The sequence below is a fragment of the Numenius arquata genome, chromosome 5 (assembly GCF_964106895.1).
Source record: "Numenius arquata chromosome 5, bNumArq3.hap1.1, whole genome shotgun sequence".
In the NCBI taxonomy this organism is placed as follows: Eukaryota; Metazoa; Chordata; class Aves; order Charadriiformes; family Scolopacidae; genus Numenius; species Numenius arquata.
The window spans coordinates 471635-494539 of record NC_133580.1 but is presented as its reverse complement, the minus strand read 5'-3'; the positions used below and the strand labels follow the sequence as shown (position 1 = coordinate 494539).

The following is a 22905-nucleotide window of genomic DNA, read 5'->3' as shown; positions in this document are numbered from 1 at the left end:
AAACTCGTTGTGAAAAAGTGTATTTTTTGGTTTTACTAATGTGTTTTGGAGGGCGGTGTGTGGAGTGCTGCCTGCTGGGGCCGGCGCGGAGGCTGCCTGCACCTGTGGTTCCTGCCTGCTCTGTTCAGGTTCTCTGTGAAGGAAGTGGGGGTAGGGCGAGGGTTGGGGTTTCTTTATTTTTCTTCTTCTTCTTCTTCTTTTTTTTTTTTTTTTTTTTAATTTTAAAACAATGAAGGAAACTTAATTGGTTTGAAAAACGGCTGAGCTGTAGCCTCTGCCTGTCTGTGCCTCCCCACGCCCGCTGCCCCATTCCCTGTGCCTTTTCAGCCGCCTCATCTCATACTTCGGGGTGTCTTGTCTGCGCCGTCTCATTGCGTCCTGCGGGTGAGGGGGGGTCTCGGTGTGCGGGTGCTGCAGCCCGGGCTGAGGGGTGACAAATCCCGGCGGGTGCAGCCAGGGAGGGCCCTGGGAAGCTCTCGGTTACCTGCAGTCACTGCTCCCCCTCAACTCCCTCCCCGGCAGGTTGGAAGCAGGCTAAATGCTGGAGAAAAATGGTCTTGCAGGCTTTTATTGGGATGGAGCTCAAAGGAACAATCTGGGTGCCCAAGGGCTGCTGCTGCAGCGTGGGAGCTGGAGTTGGTGGCCCGCAGCAGCCAGAGCTGGCCCAAGGGGGCTGGGGCAGGTCCCCCCAGCTGGGGAACAGCTGGTTGATGTGTCATTCTCCCTTGGGGATCCCTTGGTGCCTGCCCCTGCCACGACCCTGCCCATGCAGGGGGGCTCTGGCTGGGCTGCAGCTCCCCTGCCCCTTCCTGGGGGCTGCCTGGGGTGCTTTGCGGGGTCTGGAAGGGGCTGTGCTGCCAGGTGACACCCTCACTCTCCTGAGCCCATTGCGCAGCAGGACAGTCACTCCAGCTCCCTCTCCTAGCCCCCCTGAACCAGGCTTGGTGGCCTATGGGGCTCCCCTTGAGCTGAGGGAGGGGGCTCGTGGAGCCCTTGCTGGGCTGCTCCCAGCTTGGCTGAACCTCTCCCCACACCACCAAACTGTCCAGCAAACCTTTCCCTGTCTGCCCTGGCTCTGCGAGGAAGGTGCTGGAGGAAGTGTCCTCCCTCAGGGCCAGGAGCTGGGCTGGGTGGCATCTCTGGGCTTGGTGGCACCTCCTGGGCTCTCCCACCTGGCCACTCAGTGCTGAGTTTGCTCTGGCCGTGCCTGTCCCTGCAGGCTCCTGTGCGCTCAGCCCAGCAGCCGAGGGCTCCGGGGGGACTTCCTGAAGCTGTGGGTGAAGTGGGGCCACCCCCGGAGAGGTGATCCAGGCCCTGGGTGGGGGGTGCAGTGCCCGGGGTGTCTGCAGCACCCACGTCGGGGCAGGGGTGCGAGGCAGTGCGGTACAAAATGTCCTGGGGGCAGCAAATGGGACCGGGGGCCGAGCTGCTGCGGGTGGGGTCCCGCTGCTGGGGCTCACCTGAGTGTCCCCCCCTCAAAGAGCCATCCCCTCCAGCCGGACCCGCTGCCAGGGGTGGGCTGTGCCCGTCGGTGGGGCAGTGCCAGCAGGGCAGGCTCAGGAGGACTCTGCCAGGGAGAGCGCCCGCAGCTGCCCCTCGGGCCCCCCCGGCTCGGCCTCATCCCGGCTGCTGTCTAAGGTCTCCGATCCCTCGAAGCAGCCTGAGTCCCGGGGAATGTCCCCCTTGGGCTCCAAGGGCAAAGGCTGGGCCTCGGAGCTGTCACCTTCCTCCGGCTCGCTCGCTGCTGGGGGAGAGAGGACGCGGCGTCAGCGGGGAGCGGGGCTGGGGCTGCCCGGCGTGGGGGTACCGTGGGGTCTCCCCGACCTCCCCCCGGCTCTTACTGTCGTAATCCAGCAGGAGCTCGGCGGCCGTGAGCAGCTTGGCACGGTGCTGGGGGTCCGTGATGTGCAGCTCGTTGAGGTGGGTCTCCCGCAGCTCCTTGAAGTCCTCCAAGGTCTGGTAGCCGTTGAGCAGCAGGGTGGAGGTGTGCTCCTGCCGCGGGCACCACGCAGGGGTGAGCGGGGTGCCGCTCGGCTCCCACCGGCCCTCCCCACCATGCCCTCCCCGCTAGCCACCACGCAGAGGGGAGGGTGGTCCTGCTGCTGGCAGGACCCTGGGCTCGTGCTGGGTGCCACCGTCCCCCCGCGGGCCACCCTCCCTTACCTGCAGGTTGATGCGCTCCAGCAGCTCGTGGAGGGTCTTGGGCTTGGGCCGCTTGCTCTTGACGGAGCCCCGGCTCTTGCGGGCGGGGGCCGCCTCCTCGGGGAGGACATCGACGTAGATGAACTTGAAGGAGCCCACCCTGTTGTTGAGCAGTCCTGTCCAGGTGCCCACGGGCGGCTTCTCAATGATGCCAATGATGTCCCCTTTCTGGAATGAGGGAGATGGGAGGTGGAGGCGGGTACGAGCTCGGGGGTTCCACAGGGGGGTCCCCAGCCACCCTCCCTCCCCAGGACCCGCTCCCTGGCCCCAGCACCCGCCCCGGCCCCCGGCTCACCCGCAGCTTGAGGGAGTCCCTGTCGTAGGGGCTGGGTGTGAAGTCGGTGTGGACGCGGGCCCGGCCGCAGAAGGGGCCGGTGTAGGCTGGGCCACTCTCCTCCAGCTGCATGCTCTCCCGCTGGCTGCCCCTGGGGCTGGGGCTGGAGACCTCGCTGCCTGCGGAGGGGAGGGAGGTGAGGACGTGCCCCCCCCGTGCTGTGGGGCGAGGGGCTGGCATCCCCCCCGGGGCCGGGCTCACCGCTGGACAGCTGGCGGCCGAGCGCTGGGTGCCCGTCTTCCTCCATCTCCGTGTAGGACAGGGGCACCTTCTCGTGGCTGGGCTCCTCCGTGCTGCCGTCTGGGGACAGGGGGCACGGGGACCCCTCCTCCTCCAACTCTCCCTGCCAGGGGACCAGGGTCAGGCCAGGGTGGGGGGGGGCTACCCCCGCTGCCTGCCTGGATCCCCCATCCTGCTCACCTTCCCCTCGGCCAGGGCTTTCACGGCCATCCTCCCCATCTTGCGGTTCATGGTGCGGGAGATGACAGCCCGCCACTTCTTGCCCAGCTTCATCCCGCTGCTCCGTGCGGCATCCTCGGGGCCGGCGCTGCTGGACTCATCCTCGGGGATCTGGGCAGAGGGGGGGAAGAGTGAAGGCAGAGCCCCCAGCCCTGGGCAAACCTCAGCTGTAAGACACCCTGGGAAGCAAGACCCCAAATCCTGCCAGTGCTGGAGCTCCCGGAGCTGCTCCTCGGCATGTGGGCCACCAGAAGGACCAGGAGTTTGGGGGAACGGGCTCTGAAAAGGGCTGTGCCTGGCAGGAGGGTGGTCTCAGGGGAGCAGGACGTGGCAGGGGGTGCTGCCGCTGGGCACTCACGTTCTCCTCCAGGTTGAACTCCTTCTCGCTTGGTGCGGGGGAGCTGACTTTGGACTTGGCGAAGTCCTTGAAGCTGCTGGAGCGCTGGAGGGAGAGCTGGGGGCAGAGGGAAAGGTGTGAGGGCTTCTCCCCGTGCCTCCCCCCATGCCCGCTCCCACCCTCCCTCGGCCGCTCCAGGGCAATGCTGCTGCTGGAAGAGGTTTTTGGCTGGCACAGCCTGGCCCTTCCTGGCCCCCCCAAGTGCCGCTGTGTGTTGTGAGCCCCCGGGAGCTGGGGTGCAGAGACCCTCCATCGCTCCCGACACATACACGGCCCCTTGGCACAGCGTTTTGGGGACCAGGGCAGAGTGGGACCCACCTTGTGCTGTGGTGGCCGCGCTGTGGCCCGGTCCCTCCTTTCCCTGTGACTGTCCGACAGCCAAGGGCTGTTTTCAGCGGCGGGGAGCAGGGGTGCTGCCCTGCCCCTGCCCTCGCGTTCAGCTCCAGCCCCAAAAGCTGCTCACGTTTTCTGCCTGCGAGCACCGTCCCACGGCCCGGGGAGCACCTCCCCTGCCAGCATGGCCAGGGAGCTCAGCCCCGGCTTTGTGCCAAAGCCACCAAAGCGGGTTTTGGGTCTCAATCCTCCATCGCTGCCTCTTCCAGAATTCCCTGTGCCCCCCTGCCTGGCTCTCCTTCCCTCCTCTCCGTGTTCTTGGGTGCCCGTTCCACATGGGAAGGGTTCCCCATGCCAGGACCACCCTCGGTGATGGCCACCCGTTCCCGGGTCTCCCTCATCCCCGGATGCCCAGCTCCGGCACTGCGGTGGGAGCCGGTTTGCGTGCCGGGGCTGGGCGAGCTCCGCTTGGGGCGACCGGCGCGCTCGGAGCTCGCACCGCGGGGCCCGGTCCTGCCTCGACCGCAAAGGCAGCAATTTCCTTTCTCGAGCCGCTCTGCCCGCCCCGAGCTCCTGCTGGTGCCGGAGGCGGCCGAGGCCCTTCTCAGCCCAGCCCTGCTCAGGCACGGCCCCACGCCTTCCCCTCCTCCTTTTTATCAACTCGACTGAGCCCCCATTATTACTTATTTTTGCCATTTTCTTATAGAGGGCTGGCTCAGGGGAGGGAGACCTGGCTCCATCCCCGCTGTGGCTTTACGTGGCAGGACCAGCCGGAGCATCCCTGGGGAGGTGCTGGTGCTTTACCCGGCTCTGGCCCCAGCCACCCCCAAACTCGTGAGCCCTGGGCGGCTTGGTCCCCTCGGGTCTCTCCCTGCACCTTCAGATATAACAGCTTCATGCCCTGCACCCCTCCCACCAGCCAGGAAAGCCCCCCAGGGCTGGAGGAGCCGGGGGTTGAGAGCAGCTCTGGAAAGCCTGGGGCCGTGGGGCTGTGGAAGCTGGGTCCCCCCCCGATAGCATGGCAGTGAGAGGGAAGTGAGAGCGGCGGTGGCGGCTGGGCAAAGGCAGGGGATGCCCACTGGGGCCTGCCGGGCTCGCTGGGCCACCCCCGGCACAGGGAGGGGGGGCTTCACCCAGATTCCCCCCGGGAGCTTCCCAGCACCGAGGAGCCACCGCGGCGTGTGGCTCTGCCGGGATGTCTGCCCTCCGTGGGCAGGACCAGAGCCCACCCTGGCCCTGCTGTGCCGGGGGCTTGGGAGCCCACGGTGCTGGTAGCCGGTGGCTGCCGGTGCTTGGTGCGGTGCTGCCGGAGGAAGCGGCCGACACACGTGATGGAGCTGCAGCTTCGCGCGGCCTCGACCGCAGACACCTTGCCGGGAGCTGTGTGCCGGCACCGTGGCCGCCCGCCCTGGCAGGAAACGGCAGGCGGCCGCCCACGCTGCGGGGAGCCGTGGGGAGGGGGAGCCACTGTTCCCCCCCAGCAGAGCCCCATGGGTCCCACCGGCACCCCGGCTTTCAGCCACCCTGGCCCCGGGCGTCTGACCCCCCAGCTGCCCATCCCACCGGGGTGGGAGTAGGACATGGGACACGGCCAGGACCATGCATCGGCAGGGCCATGGTGGCCAGTGGTGGCAGGGACTGACTGCTGGCAGCACTGCCCCCAGATCCTGTGGGGATCAACCCCATGGCTCCCCCAGCCCCCCAACACCAGGCCTCCCTGCTCAGCATCCCATGGGCATCTCCAGCCTTGGCCGGTGCTGGGCGCACGGGGACACCAGCGGGTGCCAAGGGCAACCGAGTGCCACCGCTGCTCACCTTCCTGTGTCCCGGCTCCTTCTCCCCGGCGTTGGAGGGCTTACGGCGCAGCATGGTGCTGGGGCCCGGCAGTGAGGACACAGCGTTGGGGCAGCGCCTGGCACGGCACGTACCGAGGCACCGGCACCGGGGCCGGGAAGCGCACAGGAAGCCGTCGGTCACATGAGAGGCGCTTGCAGCGGCGCGGTGCGGGGTGCGCGGGCTGGGGCAGGAGGAAGGAAACCCTCCACGAAGCTGCTGCCCTGCCCGGGGCCCCCCCGGGGCCAGAGGGGATGCCTCCCTGCACCCTGACACTCACGGCCATGCTGCCGCCCCTCGGCAGTGCTGCTGGTGGGCACCGCGTCCCCACCATCCAAAGGGTGAAGGTCCCCAACCCTTCCACCATCACCACTCATAGAATGACAGAAGGATTTGGGTTGGAAGGGACCTTAAAGCCCATCCAGCGCCACCCCTGCCCTGGGCAGGGACACCTCCCACCAGACCAGGTTGCTCCAAGCCCCCTCCAACCTGGCCTTGAACCCCTCCAGGGATGGGGCAGCCACAGCTTCTCTGGGCAACCTGGGCCAGGCTCTCACCACCCTCACAGCAAAGAAGTTCTTCCCCACATCTCATCTCCATCTCCCCTCTGTCAGTGTCAAACCCTTCCCCCTCCTCCTAGGGCTCCCCTCCCTCATCCAGAGTCCCTCCCCAGCTTTCCTGGAGCCTTCTCTTCTCCAGGCTGCACATAACGGCCAACCCCTCCACGTGATGCTTGGTCCGGGATGTCCCCTCCATCCCCTGCATCCTCAGGTCCTCCTGGTCCCCGTAGGGCATTGGGGATGGCCCCGGTCTGGCCGGCTGCCCTGCACCCTCTTGCTCCAGTTCCTCCATCTCTTGTCCTGAGAAATCTGCCCCAAATCTGCCACCGGTGCTGGGCAGGGCAGATTGCACGGGGAGGGTGACACGTGTGGGGCCAGACCCCCAGCCCCACACCATCCATGGGGGATGGCTGCCAGGGTAGGGCACAGCAGCGCGCAGGCACCCGCCGGCGTTGCTCATGTTTAATGGCAAACGAGAAAATAGAAAACAAGAAAAAAAAAGGAAGTGAGCGGTGGGGAGAAGAAACGGTGGCGCTGGCGGCGGGGGGGGGGCAGTGGGGGGTCAGGCCTGCAGCCCGGTGAGCAGCGCGGAGAGGAGGGAGGCGATGGCCAGCGTGCCGGCGGTGGCGGCGGCGGTGGCGGCGGCGCTGCCCAGCGGGAAGGGCTCGGTGCTCCTCTGCAGCCAGCCATACTCCTCCTCCAGCCCCTGCTGCCGCAGCTCGGGCCCCACGCACGCACGGATGGTCTCGTAGTAGGTGTTCAGGTACCGGATCTGCAGCCGGGCGCCACGGGGGAATGTGGGGGGCTGCGGGGGGCTGCCCCGGCCGCCTGCATCCCCCACTGCCCACATCCCTCTTCCCCCGTTGGCTCTCCCCATCCGGCTGCCCCACATCCCGGTCCCTGGCCCCATCCACACACCCTGTTGCCCCTCTTCATCCCCCCACCCATCCCTGCCCCTACCCCATTTAGAATCATAGAATAGAATCACAGAACGGTTTGGATTGGGAGGGACCTTAAGGCCCCCCCAGTGCCACCCCCTGCCCTGGGCAGGGACACCTCCCACCAGACCAAGTTGCTCCAAGCCCCCTCCAACCTGGCCTTGAACCCCTCCAGGGATGGGGCAGCCACAGCTTCTCTGGGCAACCTGGGCCAGGCTCTCACCACCCTCACAGCAAAGAAGTTCTTCCCAATATTTGACCTAAATCTCCCCTCTTTCAGTTTGAAGCCATTACCTGTTGTCCTATCACTACAAGCCCTTGTAAAAAGCCCCTCCCCAGCTTTCCTGGAGCCCCTTTAGGGACTGGAAGGGGCTCTAAGGTCTCCCCGGAGCCTTCTCTTCTCCAGGCTGCACCCCCCCAACTCTCTCAGCCTGTCCTCCCAGCAGAGGGGCTCCAGCCCTCCCAGCATCTCCGTGGCCTCCTCTGGCCCCGCTCCGACAGCTCCATGTCCTTCTGCTGTTGGTGGCCCCAGAGCTGGTGGCAGCACTGCAGGGGGGTCTCCCCAGAGCGGAGCAGAGGGGCCCCCTCAGGGTTTACCTGCCCCAACCTCATGCCATGGTCCTGGTGTCCCACTGTGCACCTCCCAGCCCCATGACTGCCCCCACATCCCCACTCTGCTCCCCTGCCCCAAGCACCCCATACCTGCTCCGGTGACAGGAGGCTGAGGTCGATGAGGTTACGGTCGTAGGGCACCAGGGACACCACCTCGAAGGTCAGGAAGGGCTTCTCCCCGCTCGGGTGCTGCCGCAGAGAGGTGCCATTGGGTGCCCCCCACCCCTGGCCTACAGCCCCCCTGGCACTGTACCACCCCTGCCAGCCCAGCCCCACTGCCCTACCTTGGTCTGAGCCTCCACCACGAGGGCGACGTCCTCAATGCGGATCCCGAACTCGCCGTCCCGGTAGTACCCGGGCTCTGGGGGCCGGGAGGGCGCCCAGTGAGTCCCAGTGCCCAGCATCCCCCCAGCCCAGCTCACCCCACCCCAGAGGGGCCATGTCTGGCCCCTGAGCGGGGACAGGCACTGAGCACCTCCATCCCCGGCCGGGCTCTGCACCTCGGGGACATCCCCGAGAGCCTGAGGCGCTGGCCGGAGCGGTGGGGACACGTACCGATGGAAGTGAACATGCCAGCCGTCAGTGGCACGTTGTTGGACTGGAAGCCCACGGGCCCTGCAGGGGACATAGGGTGGGTTACGGCTCCTGGGGTCGGCTTGTGCTGTGGGGACACCCTGACAGGGACCAAGGTGTCACACCAGCAAGAACCACGTGGCCACCACAGCAAGGACCATGGAGCCACCCCAGCAAGGACCATGGGGCCACCCTGACAAGGACCATTGGATCATCCCAGCAAGGACTGTGGGGCCACCCCAGCAAGGACCATGGAACCACCCCAGCAAGGACTGTGGCCCACCCTGGTAAGGACCATGGGGCCATCCCAACAAGGACCACATGGCCATCCTGTCAAAGACCATGGGACCACCCTTGCAAGGACCGAGGCACCACCCCAGCAAGGAGCACGGAGCCACCCTCACAAGGAGCACAGCACCCTGCAGGTAGGGGACACCCGCCCTCAGCAAAAGGCTCAGCCGGGCTATGAGGAGCCCCAGCTGAGCCCCTGTCCTTGTCCCTGTCCCCCGCAGTTCAGCCCGTGTCCCCAGCGCCGGTGCCGCAGCACCTACACTCGTGGACCGAGAGGAAGTTGCCGATGCCATGGCCGGTCCCGTGGCCGTAGTTGAGTCCCACGTCCCAAAGTGCCCGGCGGGCGAAGGCCTCCACCGTTCTCCCTGGGGATGGGGGGGTCAGTGGGATGGGGGCCAGTGGGCCGGTGAGGGCCCCCCCTGCCCTCTTCCTCCTCCCCATGCCCCGGGGGAGCCTGGGCACGGCGGGGCTGCCCCACGCCTGGCTCGGCACCCACCGGCCGTGTTGGGTGGGAAGACGAGGCGGGACAGGTCGATGTTGCCCATCAGCACACGGGTGTAGGCTTCCTACGAGGGGCATGGCGGGGGGGGGGGGGCTGAGTGCAGTGGTGCCCAGTGGCCCCCCCGCCACATCCAGTCCTGGTGCTGGGTGCCACAGTGGGAGTGCTGGGTAGCATTGGGGGGGGTCTGGTACCTTCTGGAGTGGGGTGGGGACGCCCCAGTGCACCGTCCGCGTGATGTCTGTCGTCCCATCCCTGCAAAGTGTGGGGGGATGTGAACAGGGGCGATGCACCCCCAGCTGGGGGTGTGAGGAAGGGATGGGGGGGCTGCACAGTGCTGGGGGGGTGTCTGCATTAAGGGCTACGCACAGATATTGCCCTCCGGTGTCCGAGAGGTACATCTCATCCACAGACAGCTTCCGACTGCTCCCGTTGGAGGGGCTGCAAGGGGAAGGGGGGGGGTCAGAGCCCACTCCCCACTGCCGCTGCTGGCCCTGGCACCCCCAGCCCCGGCCGGGGCCGAGCCGTACCTGTAGTGGGCCAGTGCCGCGTTGAGCCCGCTGGCCGAGATGGACTGGAAGCTGGGCCCGTGGCTGTGCTTCTGGGCCCTAGAAGGCAAGAGCAGGGGAGATTCTGGGGGTCCCCGGCTGCCCTGCACTGGGCGGGGGGGGTCCGCGGCAGCAGCACTGACCGTCGGAGTGCATCGATGTGCTGTGCCCCCGAAAACTCATCCACCTGCCCCTGCGGGACCATCTTCTCCAGCCACAGCAGGTACTGGATGACGGCCACCGCATCCCGGACCTGGGGGTAGCCCAGCGGGAGGCATCAGCCCCCCGTACCCCCCGGCCGCCCCCCACTTCTGCTCGGGGCTGCGGGGACAGGGACAGCCCTTACGTGAGCAGCTCGCAGCAGCTCCTGCTCCTTGGCGTTTTTCACAGCCTTGGCCGTCATGACGGGGGAGTAGCTGTCCTCCAGCAGCTTCTCCTGCAAGGGCAGGCTGGGGGTGGCATGGCCACCAACCCCCTCATCCCCCAGGGATGGCCATGGGGCATCCCACACCCCCACATCTCCGTGGCAGGGGGCCCACAGCTGGTGCCAACACGGGGGTGTCCCACCTGGGGGATGACGCCGTAGAGGCCATAGGTGGTGTACTCGGTGCCCAGCCAGACAGTGACATTGCCCTGGGCGTAGTGGTGGAGGTGGGTGCGCGCCTGCCCGTACTCCTGCAGCTCCACGCACAGTGGTCCTGGGCAACTGGCCTGCAGGGACCCTAATGCCTCTGCCGACAGCCGCCCCTTGTCCACGAAGAGGCTGGGGGAGGACATGGGATGGGGAGGACATGGGATGAGGTGGGCACAGCCTGGGGTTGGCTTGTTGCCTTTGGTGTGTCCCCCAAATCCAGCCAGGCAGGGCACACCGGCAGAGAGCAGGGGTCTGGGGGCTGGCTGGGGGTCTTGGCTGGGTCTGGAGGGCTGTCTGGGGGTCTCAGAGGGGTCTGAGGGGCTGGCTGGGGGACTCAGAGAAGATGCCAAGCTGGGAATGGAGGTCAGCCTCAGGCTGCGCTGGAAGGGAGGGTGCTGCAACCCAGGGTGGGCTGGGTGGGAGGGGGCTGGACCTGGGGAAGACGTGGGGCTCGGAGAGGACAGTCAATGGGGCTGGGCACTGCAGGACGTGGTGGGGTCTGGGGCAGGGGGCAGCTGGGCCAGGGGAGGGTCCCATGAATGCTGGCCCCGGAAAGGAAGGCGGGTGGGTGCTAAGCCCCGTCCGTGCCCCGTGCCCACCTTATGTTGGTGTTGGTCAGCAGGGTGTAGGAGTAGAAGACGGGGTTGTAGGGGATGTCGTCTCCGCGGAGATTGAAGAGCCCTGCCAGGAACGAGACCTCCGAGCCTGCACCCACCCACTGCCCTCCCACCCCCAGGGCTCGGAGCCCTCAGCACCCACCGCGGCACCCACCGTGGCTACTCACAGGCTGTCTCCTCCAGCCCTGACAGCAGCACGGCCGTGGGGCGCCGAACGTGCTGCTCCATCTGCTGCCGGATCCCAGCCACCTTCTCCTGCCAGCTGCTCCCTGGGAAGGCAGCCAGCAGCCGGCTCAGATCAGGGACCACCATGCCCCTGCCCCGGGCTGGGGGCTGTTGTGGGCAAGCATCCACCATTCAGCCTCGGGGAGGACAGCGGTCGTACCCGTGAACTCCTCCGAGAGGCTGTAGATCTTGCTGGAGGGTAAAGGGGGTCTCTGGTCACCCCACACTTCATCCACAAGGTTGGTCTCGATGGGGACCAGGGTCCTGCCGGAGCCGTGCAGAGCCTGGCTGTAGCTGTTCCAGGTGTCTGGGGCAGGGGGGGAGGAAGCAGCCCATGGTTGGGGGCACCTGGTAAATGCACAGCCGGGAGCTGCCCTCACGCCGGGCAGGGTCACCCCAAGTGATGGCCAGCCCTACCGATGGAGAAGAGGAAGGGGTCCAAGCCGATGTTCCCCCCCACAGGAACCGCCTCCAGGATCCACAGCCCAATGGACTCGATCCAGGCTGCGGGAGAGAGCCGGGTGGCACCGCGAGGACGAGCCATGGCCCACACTGAGCCCAGGTAAGTCCGTGGCTGGGACCAGGGAGGGTCTTGGGGGCGGGGGGACACAGCAGCCCCCCCATCCTGCCCTGCACTGACTTGTCCTCTGCAGCTCCCAGTTGCAGTCCAGCTGCCGTTCCGCCTGGGTCCAGTAGCGGCTGTCGGTCCACAGGGCAGCCTTGTCCCGCGTCACCACCCCGGTGCCTGGGACAGCAGCGGGGGGGCTTAGGTGTCACCTCTCCCCCCTCTCCAGGCAGCCGGCGGGGACCCCCAAGGATCCCCAGCCCCACCTCCTGTGTGGAGTGGGACCATCCCTGCCCAGAGGAGCCCCAGGGGTGGGGATGAGAAGGCAGCCGGGTGCTGGGACCCCCCAAGCAGGGACCCCAGGATGCTCTCACCTGCAGAGCCGGTGAAGCCGGTCATCCAGGCCAGCCGGGAATCCCGCTCGGCGATGTACTCGCTCTGGAGCCGGGGAGGGAGCCATGAGGGCTGGCCGCGGACACCCGTGGGGGTGGCCGGTCCCTGGGGGCGCGGGCCGGCTGCTGCCTTACCATGTGGGCATCGGTGGAGGGCACGATGTAGGCATGGATGCTGTGGGCTCGCATGGTGTCCCGCAGAGCCGCCAGCCGCGCTGTCGTGTTGGTGGCCGTAGGGGGCAGGTACTGGTGGCACAAGGGGACATATGCTGGGGGGGGAGCACCAGCTGCAGCGGTGGAGCTGGGGGGGTGTGACCCCACACCGGGGGCCCCAGGGACAGGGAGGGCTGGGCACGGCGGGGCTCACCGGTGGGTCCGTGGAGCAGTCCCGGATGTCGGTCCTGGCGGAGGCAGCCTGCGGTGGCCGGTCCGCGGCACAGCCTGGGGATCCAGCCTCAGGCTGCAGCCCGGGGTCCCATTGGCCCCTCGCTCCACCCCAGGGCCAGTGCCGGGGCAGCTGTGACCCTCGTCCCCAGTCCCAAACACCCAGCCAGCCCATACTGGGGCTTTTTTGCAAAAACTGGTGTTTCTAGCCCCAGGAATAGTGGGTGAAAAACAGCGCCATCGCCCAGCTCAAGAGGAAGTAAACGCTCCCGGGCACAGCCAGCACCCATGGCATACCCTGGGACAGTCCCCAGGGGTGTGCAGGCAGTGCCCACCCTGCCCCGGAGCTGGGGAGGGGGCTGCCAGGAGCATCCCTGAGCATCCTCGGTGCTGGGGCTGCTGGAGGACACGGCCGGCAGCCAGGGGTGTGCCCTGGTGGGACCCGGCCTCTCCACGGGGCTGCTCTGCATCTGGTGCCACCACCGTGCCACCGCCTGTCCCCGAGCTCTCCATCACTGTCACTGCTGCAGCCTGAGGACAGGGACCTGGTTCTTCATCTGGGGACAAGGGCACCAGGGGCAATGGGGGAACGGGTCACCCTCAGCGTGGTGGGGCCTTGGGCCACTGGTTTCTCTGCCCCTGGGAGCTGCTCCGGACCTGTCACCTCCCCAGAGCTTGTCCTGGGGGTCAGGCCAGCAGGACTAGCCCTTCTCCGCAGCCCCTCTGCCCAGCCCTGGCCCCCGAAGGGCAAACCCACCCTTGCTTCGTCCAAAGCCGGGGTTGGGACTGCAGCAAAATGCCCCTACATCCCCTGTGCTGGGACCAGCCTGGCTCCTGGGGGGGTCCCAGGACGCGCCATTCCCTGTGGAGCCCCCCCACCTCCCACCCCAGACATACCATGGAGCAGGAGCACCCAGGCTGCGATCCAGTGCGGGGGGCGCATGGCTGCTGCAGGGGTGCCCAGCGGGACGGGGAGCAGAGGGGACGTGTCCCCGGTACCTTGGGTGACAGGTCCCTCCTCCTGTGCCTTTGCCCCAGGGGCGGGGGGATGCTGGATGGGAGGGCCAAGGCCCGGAGCAGATATGGGGGGGGGGGGGGGGGGGGGAAGGTTGTTGTCCTATTCATGGAAAGTGAATCCTGCTGCTAAATAAAAGCAAACAGCAAAATCAGCACAAAGTCCAAAGATCCTCCCGGAGCGGAGGTGGGTCTGTGCCAGCTCAGCCTGGCACGTCCCTCCCTGGGGTTCAGAGCAGGCATGAAGGGGCTCCCCGGTGTCCCTGGGGAAACCTCTGTCCCCCAGAGCCATGGAGAGATGACACGGGGACCCCTGGGGTGAGGGGACTGGGGGGGGTCTGTGCTGCCGGGACCAGCCGTGTCCCCGAGCCAGTCCCTCTCCTCCCCAGGACACAGAGCGGTGGAGAGCATCCTCCTGGGCACGGCCGTGGGGGTCCCCAGCCCAGCACCTGGTGGCACCCCCAAGGCTGGGGCTGGCAGAGGCCAGCAGGTGGAATGGGGGGGACACTCCCTAGCAATTGCTAAACATTGCGGGGGTCACAGGGAGGCAAAAATGCCCCTCCTTCCTGCAGGGCCCTCACTGTGTGAGCAGGGCTGGGAGCTGGCCCTGGGCAGGGTGAGACCCCCCTCCCTTGGCTCCCGCAGACGGCTGCGTGCCCCTGGCACACGAGTTTGCATCCCCTGGCCACGGCTGGGCCCCCGGTTCTTTTATGTGGCTGCTTTTCCCCTGGGGCTCCAGCAATGGGGTGGGGAATCTCGCACCCGCAGGCTTTTACCCCAGGGGACTGGGACCCGCTCTCTGCAGGAGGAGCCCTCCCGGATGTGCCCTTTGTCCCCCTGAGCCCGTGAGCTCTGGACCGCCATGGCATCTGCCTTGCTAAAAAGCTCATTGTCTTAGTCATAACGAGCCTTGACCCCAAGGCCTGTCCCTTTTATTGCACTCACATTTCCTCTACCTGGTTCAGTGAACTTCTCGGGGGTTATGGCAGAGACAGGCTGAAGGACAGACCTGGCTCCGGCGGGCAACAGAGGGCTCCATCCGTGGAGCAGACACGGACCTTCTGGGGAGGATGCACATCCCCACGCAGGACAGACAGACAGACAGCCCCACAGAGGACAGACACATCCCCACGCAGGACAGGGCTACCTGGAGGAGTCCCTGCTGGGGAGCTGCTCACCACAGACCACGAAGCCCTGCCCGGCCGGCTTCTGGGCTCCGCAGTGTGCCGGCCACCCTTCTGCTGCCCCTTCCCTCCTCCTCACAAGCCCCTCTGCCCGGCCAGACCCCTCTCCTGGGGCCAACCCCGGGGCTGTTGGCCCTCTTGCCCCAGCCTTGTACCCCCACCCTCCAACACTGCTTTAGCTGGCATGGTTGTCACTGCACGCAGGCACAATGCAGACAGGGATACAGGCAGGGATTCAGCAGGGATGCAGGCAGGGATGCTGGTAGAGATGCTGGCAGGGATTAGTCAGGAATTCAGCAAGGATATAGGCAGGGATTGGGCAGGGATTCAGCAGGGATGCCGGCAGGGATGCAGAACTCTGGGCAATGCGCTCCAGGCACACTCTGGTGGGGCCAGTGACCAGTCCCACTGCGGTGTGGGGCCAGCCCCCTCCCCTGGGGCTGGGGAGCAGCCTGGCCCCGGGACTGGAGGGCTGGGGGGCACCGTGCCCGCAGGGCCACCACTCGGCTGGGCCACCAAGTGACTCCTGAGCCCACGCAGCGGCTATCCGTCCCGCAGGGGGACTGTCCGGCTGTCTGGTCCGTGCGGTGACTGTCCGGCTGTGTCACCGCAGCCAGTCCAGCAGTGTCGCTGGGATGCTGCTCACCACGAGGTGGCACCAGGACTGCGCTGTGGAGCCGCACTGCCCCCTGTCCCTTGTCCCTCTGTCCTGTCCCCTGTCCCCTGCCCACCCGCCCGGTCCTGCCCCAGCTCCGGTGCAGCGCGGGGACCGGCAGCAGCGAAGCCCGAGGGTCCCGTCGCCATCCTGTCCCTGCCCGCGGCAGGCCGAGGCCTGGCACACTCATGTCACGGATGCTCTTGAGCTGCCTGTGCCTGGCGTCACCCTCGGACCCCCGTTGGGAGGAGCCCAGGAGGGGGCGGTGGGGGATCCCCCGCCCCAGCACGGGCAGGACAGAGATAAGAGGGGGGGGGGGACGCAGGGCGACACCAAAGCTGCCTGTAATTGTTATGGCAACCAAAGTTTCTCAAGGACGTGTGACGCAGTTGCCGTGGTGACAGGCAGCGGTTTGCTGCCGTCCTGCTAATTAGTGAGATGTGCTAATGATGCTTCCATCCTCCCCGCCTGGTCCCTGCCCAGTGCCAGGGTGAGGGCTGCACACTCAGTGGTGCCCTGTCCCCCCCGTCCCCCATTGCCAGCCCCTCTCCGCACTGCAGAGCCACACACGTGGTTCCATGAGGTCCGCGTGGTGACAAGGGTGTCCCCCAACCCCCTTATTCCCAACCTCTGAGCTCGACCCTGCGATGCCACCCCCCCCTCATGCCACATCCCAGGGATGGGGCTGCGGGTGGCCTGTCCTGTTCCCAGGAGTACAGCGTCATCCCTGTGGCTGCACATCCCTCCTCCTCCTCACCCAGCGCGAGGGGGGGGGTGGCACTGGCTGTCCCTGAGGACCCCTGGGGCCGCGTGCCACTCCGAGCAAGCCAGCGTCAACAGGACGAAGCTCATCGGCCGCTGCGCGTCCGGTGGGGCCCTTCCCTCCTGCGGGAGGTTTCCTCGAAGACGAGCCGGAGGAAGGCTTTGGGGGGAACATCCTCCCTTTGTGGGCTATTGTTGGCCTTCCGTCACCTGCGGAGGCCGCGGGGTGACTCAGGCCGGGGTGACGTGCCCGGCAAACAGGACGCGGGTCGGGGAGGGAGGGAGGGTGTGCGCGGCCGCAGGAATGCGGAAGGCGAGCGGTGGCGGGGGGGGGCGATGCCACAGACCCTCCAAAGGCAGGGCATGCTGACCCCACAGCCCAGCACAGGATGTGTGCCCGGGGGGTCCCTTCTGCAACCCAGAGCCTGGCAGTTGGCCTGCAGGGATGGGGACCCAGCTCCTGGACACCATCGGCAGCCCCCCCACAAGGAGCACCCCGCTTTGGGGCTGCAGACCAACCTGCCCAGAGCCCTCGGCCATGGTGCGGGGGGGGCACAACCAGCGGGAGCAGAACAGGCGCAGAGGATGTCCTGCTACAGACACCTGCAGGGCTGCGACACGGTCCCTGCACCCCCCCCATAGCCACTCTTACACCCCCCCCAGCCCATCCTCACAGCTCAACACACAGTCACCCTCTCCAGCCCCTCCCACAGCCCCCCCATACACCCTTAGCATCTCCTCTCCCCACACCCCCAGTACAGCCCCCCAGTACAGCCTCCTCTGCACAGTTGGGGTGTTGGCAAGGCAGAGCCCCCCCCTCACTCTCCCCGTTGTCCCAGTGTATGGTTGTTCTTGTCACCCACTTTCTGCAGGGGCGATGCCTCATTCCTTGGGGGGGTCTGACCCTGGCTGGATGCCTGGTGCCCAACCAAAGCCACTCCATCACCCCCCTCCTCAGCTGGACGGGGGAGAGAAAATACACCGAGAGGCTCCTGGGCCAAGATAAGGACAGGGAGGGATCACTCAGCAATTACAGTCCTGGGCAAAACAGACTTGGCTTGGGGAAAAATTAATTGAATTTATTACCAATCGAATTGGAGGAGGATAATGAGAAATAAAAACTGGGTCTTAAAACACCTTCCCCCCCACCCCTCCCTTCTTCCTGAGCTCAACTTCACTCCTGATTTTCTCTGCCTCCTCCCCAAAAAACGGTGCAGAGAGACAGGGATGGGGGTTGTGGTTGGTTCTTCACACGTTGTCTCTGCTGCTCCTTCCTCCTCACACTCTTCCCTGCTCCAGCATGGGCTCCTCTCTCCTTGGGGTCACAGCATCCTTTGGGCATCCCTCTGCCCTGGCTTGGGGACCTCCGTGGACTGTGGGGGGATCTCTGTCCCACCATGGGCCTCCATTGGTGCAGGGGGATCTCTGCCCCACCATGGACCACCACGGGTTGCAGGGCACAGCCTGCCTCACCATGGTCTTCACCATGGGCTGCAGGGGAATCTCTGCTCTGGTGCCTGGAGCACCTCCTCCCCCTCCTTCTCCACTGACCTTGGTGTCTGCAGAGCTGTTGCTCTCACACATTCTCACTCCTCTCTTCGGCTGCTATTGCACAGGGCTTTTTCCCCTTTCTTAAATATATCACCCCAGAATGGCTCCCACCATCACTGCTGGGCTCAGCCTTGGCCAGTGGCGGGTCCTTCTTGGACCCGGTGGCATTGGCTCTGTGGGACATGGGAGAAGTTCCTGGCATCTTCTGACAGAAGCCACCCCTGCAGCCCCCCCCACTAAAAAAACCTGGCCGTTCCAACTCAATATGTACCTGGACCTGGGAGAGGGGGGGTCCCAGGGCCAGGATGGGATGGGGGTCCCATGCCCAGGATGGCAGGGGGTTCTCGGGACCAGGCTGGGAGGGGGGGATCCCAGGACCAGGATGTGATAGGGGTGTTGGAGCCTGGATGGAAATGGGGGATCCCAGGACCAGGATGGGAGGGGGCTCCTGGTCCAGGCTTGGGTGGGGGATCCCAGGACCAAGCTGGAGAGGGGGGATCCCAGAGCCCCGGGGCGGGGCTAAGGCGGGGGGGGGGGGGGGAGGGAATCCCCAGGACGGGAGGCGTAAGACTTGGGGAGGGGTCCCGGGAGGGGGATAAGACTTAAGGGGGGTCCCGGGAGGGGAATAAGTCTCGGGGGGGGGGGGTCCCAGGAGGGGTGCGGGCCATGCGGCGGGGCGGGGCAGGACCGCCCCATGGCCCGCACCCCTCCCGGGACCCCCCCCCCCGCACCGGGGGCCCGGTGGCCACATGACCGGGCGGTCGGGGGGGCCGGGCCGGGCTCTCACCGCCTACAAATGCGGCTCCCACGGAGCGGGGCCATCACCGCCGCCTCCCGCCGCCCCGCAGCCCCCCCAGCATGGCCGCCCCGCGCTGGCTCCTCCTGGCGCTGCTGCTGCTCCTCCTCTGGCTCGCCCTGGTCGCCGCCGGTGAGTGCCGGGACCCCCCCGGCCCTCCAATCCCCTGGTCCGACCCCCCCCCGCTCCATCCCTCGGTGGCAGCGGGGAGGATGGAGGGGACAGTGATGGGGTGACCGGGGTCTGAGCGGGGCTCCGGGGAGGGGTTGGGGGGGGGTGTGTGTGTCTCGGCACCCCCTGCCCGTGCCGGCCGGGGAGCTGGGGGAGGACAAAGCGCTTTTGATGGTGCCAACAAACCCCCGCACTGTGCACCGGGGGCCGGGGAGCCGTCACTGCCACCGGCTGCCGGGGTACGACCCGCCTGGTGCCGCGGGTGACAGCACAGGGCATCGCCGGGACGCCGGTGGCGGGACCCCCCGGCCCTGCCACGCAGCCCACGGCGGGTCTCAGGCCCCCTCACCCGGCTGCCAGCCCAGTCTCAGCTCGGCACACATGGGACTGGTGGTGCTGGGACCGGTGCTGGCACCGGAGCATCTCTGCCGGGGGACCGGAGGGAGCAGGACACAGGGAGAGGGGTGAGGGTCCTGCCCTGCTGGACCAGGATCCGGGTGGCCCCCGCCCTGTCACTGGCACAGGAGGGTGGCTTTGGGAGGGTCAGGGGCCAAAGCCCGAGGCTGGGCTGCTCAGTGCCCCGCGGTGGGGCCAGTGGCCACACGAGGTGGCCATGCTGGGCACAGGTGGCCTGGCCGCCTCGGCACAGGAAGCACTCGGCTGGCGAATGGCTCCTGCTGGGGGCAATTCAGGAAACGGGCAGGGCCCTGCCTGCCATGGGCAAGCCCCACAGCGTCCCCGTCCCGCGGGCAGGGTGGGGGGACCCGGCTAATGCTCTTCCTGCCCTCCCCAGGGCCGCTGGGCCAGGCGCCAGATGGGATGGATGCAGAGGACAGGCTCATCCGAACCCTGGTGCGGCCGAGGGGCGCACGGCGTGGGGCCGTGCCCCGGCCAGGGGGCTGGCGGAGGTACCGGCGACCCCGGCCCCGGCTCTCCCACAAGGGCCCCATGCCCTTCTGAGGCAGGTGAGGAGCAGTGGGGTGTGGGGGGGACAAGGTACACGTGTGACGCTGCCGGGAGGGGACTCACGCCTACCTGGCTTTGCTCTCGTTGCAGGGTGGCCACCAGCCCTCCAGGGACGTGGCTCCTGTCGCCCGCTCTGTGTTGTAGCCCGCTCCACTCGTCTGCTGGCCCCGAGCGTGGGGTGCCACCTCTGAGCCGTCGGCTGGCGTCACCTCCCTGCGGCTGTCCCTGGTGGCCACAGTGCCATGGGTGCCTCCTGCCCCCCCTCCCCGCCTCCTGGGGTGGCTGGGGGCAGGTGGCCCGTGCAGCTCGCAGTGGGGCTGCCGGGTGCTGCTACGATGCCACTGTCCCGGTGGCCACGGGGCTTCCCTGGGCATCATCTTGCCGGGACCCCTGGGCTCTGCGCAAAGCACTTTTGTCAGGCGGAGGAGCTTCTCCGCAGGGGTCTGTGAGCTCCCTCGGGGCTCCTGCCCCATCCCTCCCGGTTGCCCACATGCCGGGGTGAGCACATAGCTTGTCCCGGGGGGGACTATTTATTCCCACGGTGCTAATCCCCCCGCACCCTGGGTGAGCTGCCCTCCCCTCCCCGGTGAGCGTGGGGTCCCCTCCCTGCTGGCAGACCCACCTCCTGGGGACTCCTGAGGCGTGGGGTGCCCACCCAGGACACAGTGTGGGGCTCTGAGCCCCTCTGCCTTCTCCACGCCATGGGACACTGGGAGAACTGGGGGGCACTGGGGTGTCTGTGTCAAACACTGACATATGCCAAAGGGGGGACCCCTGCTCTCGGTGCCGCCAGGTCCTGTTGACTAAGTTTCTTGTGTCTGTAAAGATTTATTCCATGTAAATACATCTTTATAATAAAGAGTTATGATGACAGCAAACCCTCGGTTTTGCAGGTTGGGGACGGGTCGTTCACCTGCCGCTTGGGGAGGGCTCCCCGGGGCCCTCTGCTCCCTCCTGGCACTGCCCAGTGGGGACTGGGGGCCAAGGCAGCCCCTTCCCCACCCCGGTGCTGGCAGAGAAGGTGCCCGGCAGAGACACAATCTGTGGGGCTGTAAATCTGGGGAGGAGGGTGGGAAAACCTGTGCCCCCCAGGCTTGCAGAGGGGCTGGGGGATGGAGGCGGGATGCTGAAGGGTGCAGGGATGCTGGTCCCAGCTGGGACAGTGTGGGGTGCGTGGCTGGGGGACCCTCAGGATGTGGAGCAAAGCCCCTGGCTGCAAATGGTGCCCCGAGTCCCCCCCGCCTTTATCCCCTGCTGGGGTTTATTTGTCTGCTTACCCCAGTTCCCTCCGTGGGGGCATCAGCTGGGAGGGCTGAGCGGTAACAACTGCTTTAAAAACCCTTTTTTAAACCCATCCTGCTCACTGTCCCCCGGGCACCGACGGTGGCTGGGTCTGGGGACCCGAATGGCTCGTGAGCCGAAGCCTTTGCTGGGATCGGGGCCTTTGTGAGGCGGTTTCCCCAGGGGGGTGCGGGTGCTCCTGCCCCGCTCCTGCTGCCATGGCCACCAGTGCCCAAGGGTGCGGCACCCACCTCTGGCACCCTCACCGGGATGCTCCAGCCCCGGGTGAAGGGCCAGCAGCCACCACACTGCAGCAGGATGGCAGCCTGGTGCTGTGGGCTGGTGGCCCAGTCCTGGGCACAGCTCTTTTACTGGTCCCATTTGACTCCTACCTTCAAGCAGCCCCAGCGGTTGCCAGATCCCCCCTTTTCCCCAGCCTGACCCCACCAGCCCTGGGCAGCTGTGGGTGCCTGGTCCCTGGTATCACCATCCCTGGCATCCCTGTCCCTGGCATCCCCCTCCTTGCTATCCCCATCTCTGGTATCTACATCCCTGGTGTCCCCATCCCTGGCATCTCCATCCCTGGCATCCCCCTCCCTGCTGTCCCCATCTCTGGTATCTACATCCCTGGTGTCCCTGTCCCTGGCATCTCCATCCCTGGCGTCCCTGTCCCAAGGTGTCCTTTTCCCTGGTGTTCCTATCCCTGGTCCCCCCATCCTGGTGTCCCTGTCCCCACGGGGCTCTGAGACCCCTGCAGGGGGGCAGTGGCTCTGGGGCTCAGCAGACTGAGGGTCCCTGTAGGACCTTGCATGTGGTGGGTGGGGACTGAGCCCTGCAAAGGGACGGGACCCCCCAGGACAGGACCTCCCCCAGCCCCAGCAGGGACCCCCAAGTGTGGCAGCACCCATGCGGGGCCCCAAACCCCGTATTGTTTGCAGGAGGCCTCCCAGGAGCAGCGTCCCCCAGCAGAGGCAGCTCGGCCCCGGCCCCCTGGGGGCTGCGGGTGGGGGGGGAAGGGGTCGGGGGGGGGGTGGCAGCACCGGTGGGGAGGGGGTTAATGGGGCCGCCGAGGAGCGGAAAGGCTGCAGCTGCGGGGCTGGGCCCAGCTGGCCTCCATTAGCTCATCCTGCGGGATGGGGAGGGATGTGCTCCCCGGCCACGCGCCAGCGCGCTCCCCACACGCCGCCCCCCACGCCCGCCGTGGGGCCGGCTGCCCCCGAGCCCCCCGGGGACCCGCCATGGCACGGGGTGGGTGGCGAGGGCTGCCCGGTCCCGTCCTGGCCCTTGCACGGATGTTTCCAGCCCCATCAGCCTGCGGGGCCGGTGGCGGCGCTGCCATCGGTGCCGTGACGGGGGCAGGATGCGGTGCCCTGGCCACAGCCCCCCCAGCAAGACGCGGGGTCTTGGCCACAGCCCCCTCGATTGCCCGCAGCTCCCGCTCTGGCTGGCTCGGGGGGGTGGTGGTGGGGGTACCACCCCTCCATTCCCACTCTATGGCACTGCTGCTACTGGTTTGAACTGGGAGGGCTCTCCCCTTGCCCCTCAAACCACCGATGGTTCACCCCCCCCTCCCTCAGGCCCTCTGGGTGCCAGGCTTGCTGGGGCAGGACAGGCAGCGCCCCCCCCCCGCCCGGCGCAGACCGTGCCAGGAGAGGCAGCGGTGCCCCCATGTCCCCGCCGGGCATCGCCCATCCCTGCGGGGGGAGGCTTGGGCTGGGGCCAGGGGACACACAGCTGAGCCCTGACCCCGGCCCCCCCGCCCCAGCCTGGAAGGGGGAGGCCAGGGAGGACCCCCCCGTTGGGCCGTGGCCAGCCCGCGCCGGAGGAAAAGGCTCCTGGGCCGGGAGACCTAAGGAATCTCTGGCTTTTCCTGGCCTGGCCGGCTGCCCGCAGGCAGGTGGGGGGCTGCCGGGCTCCGCCACCTTCCCCGGGCGCCATACGTGCCACGGCAGCTCCCCGGCACGCTGCCGGCACGGCTGGAGCCCTGGCACCGTGCGAGGAGCCGGGGCAGGCAGAGGCACTGCCAGCGCAGCATCTCCAGCGCCGCGGCTGCTGCAGGAGCTGCTGGGGGGCCTGGAGGTCCCTGTAGCTGGGGGGGGGATGGCGAGTGCACACAGGCGGCCCCCACC

At 67.3% G+C, this 22905-nt stretch overlaps 3 protein-coding genes across 3 annotated transcripts; 1 reads left to right on the top strand and 2 right to left on the bottom strand.

The window, feature by feature from the left end:
• Positions 1 to 1556: 1556 nt before the first annotated feature.
• Positions 1557 to 5594, bottom strand: SASH3 (SAM and SH3 domain containing 3). The gene is made up of 8 exons (XM_074148079.1): positions 5541 to 5594; positions 3354 to 3449; positions 2957 to 3106; positions 2738 to 2879; positions 2498 to 2655; positions 2164 to 2370; positions 1842 to 1992; positions 1557 to 1744 (listed from the first exon to the last, which is right to left on the bottom strand). The coding sequence occupies exons 1-8, from the start codon at positions 5592 to 5594 to the stop codon at positions 1557 to 1559; spliced, it is 1146 nt and encodes a 381-aa protein (XP_074004180.1).
• A 1086-nt stretch (positions 5595 to 6680) lies between these two features.
• XPNPEP2 (X-prolyl aminopeptidase 2) lies at positions 6681 to 13339 on the bottom strand. The gene is made up of 21 exons (XM_074147674.1): positions 13294 to 13339; positions 12380 to 12453; positions 12148 to 12258; positions 11995 to 12058; positions 11696 to 11800; positions 11473 to 11559; positions 11216 to 11362; positions 10998 to 11099; positions 10813 to 10894; positions 10147 to 10342; positions 9926 to 10015; positions 9723 to 9832; positions 9562 to 9639; positions 9401 to 9472; positions 9226 to 9286; positions 9029 to 9098; positions 8793 to 8897; positions 8224 to 8283; positions 7953 to 8029; positions 7759 to 7857; positions 6681 to 6890 (listed from the first exon to the last, which is right to left on the bottom strand). Exons 1-21 carry the CDS (start codon positions 13337 to 13339, stop codon positions 6681 to 6683), a joined length of 2046 nt encoding a protein of 681 aa, XP_074003775.1.
• Positions 13340 to 18345: 5006 nt separating this feature from the next.
• On the top strand, positions 18346 to 20370 carry APLN (apelin). The gene is made up of 3 exons (XM_074148228.1): positions 18346 to 18490; positions 19323 to 19494; positions 19586 to 20370. Exons 1-2 carry the CDS (start codon positions 18421 to 18423, stop codon positions 19487 to 19489), a joined length of 237 nt encoding a protein of 78 aa, XP_074004329.1. The 5' UTR covers positions 18346 to 18420; the 3' UTR covers positions 19490 to 19494; positions 19586 to 20370.
• Positions 20371 to 22905: the final 2535 nt, after the last annotated feature.

Excerpts from the sequence above, each read along its gene's own strand:
- SASH3 (XM_074148079.1), bottom strand. The coding sequence starts at position 5,594 with ATGCTGCGCCGTAAGCCCTCCAACGCCGGGGAGAAGGAGCCGGGACAC. Across the intron at positions 3,450-5,540 it reads AGGAGCCGGGACACAGGAAG|CTCTCCCTCCAGCGCTCCAG; the intron begins GTGAGCAGCGGT and ends CTCTGCCCCCAG. Across the intron at positions 2,880-2,956 it reads AAGCCCTGGCCGAGGGGAAG|GGAGAGTTGGAGGAGGAGGG; the intron begins GTGAGCAGGATG and ends GTCCCCTGGCAG.
- XPNPEP2 (XM_074147674.1), bottom strand. The coding sequence starts at position 13,339 with ATGCGCCCCCCGCACTGGATCGCAGCCTGGGTGCTCCTGCTCCATG. Across the intron at positions 8,284-8,792 it reads CTTCCTCTCGGTCCACGAGT|GGCCCGTGGGCTTCCAGTCC; the intron begins GTAGGTGCTGCG and ends TGTCCCCTGCAG. Across the intron at positions 6,891-7,758 it reads GCCTCCTGTCACCGGAGCAG|ATCCGGTACCTGAACACCTA; the intron begins GTATGGGGTGCT and ends GCCCGGCTGCAG.
- APLN (XM_074148228.1), top strand. The coding sequence starts at position 18,421 with ATGGCCGCCCCGCGCTGGCTCCTCCTGGCGCTGCTGCTGCTCCTCCTC. Across the intron at positions 18,491-19,322 it reads GCTCGCCCTGGTCGCCGCCG|GGCCGCTGGGCCAGGCGCCA; the intron begins GTGAGTGCCGGG and ends TGCCCTCCCCAG.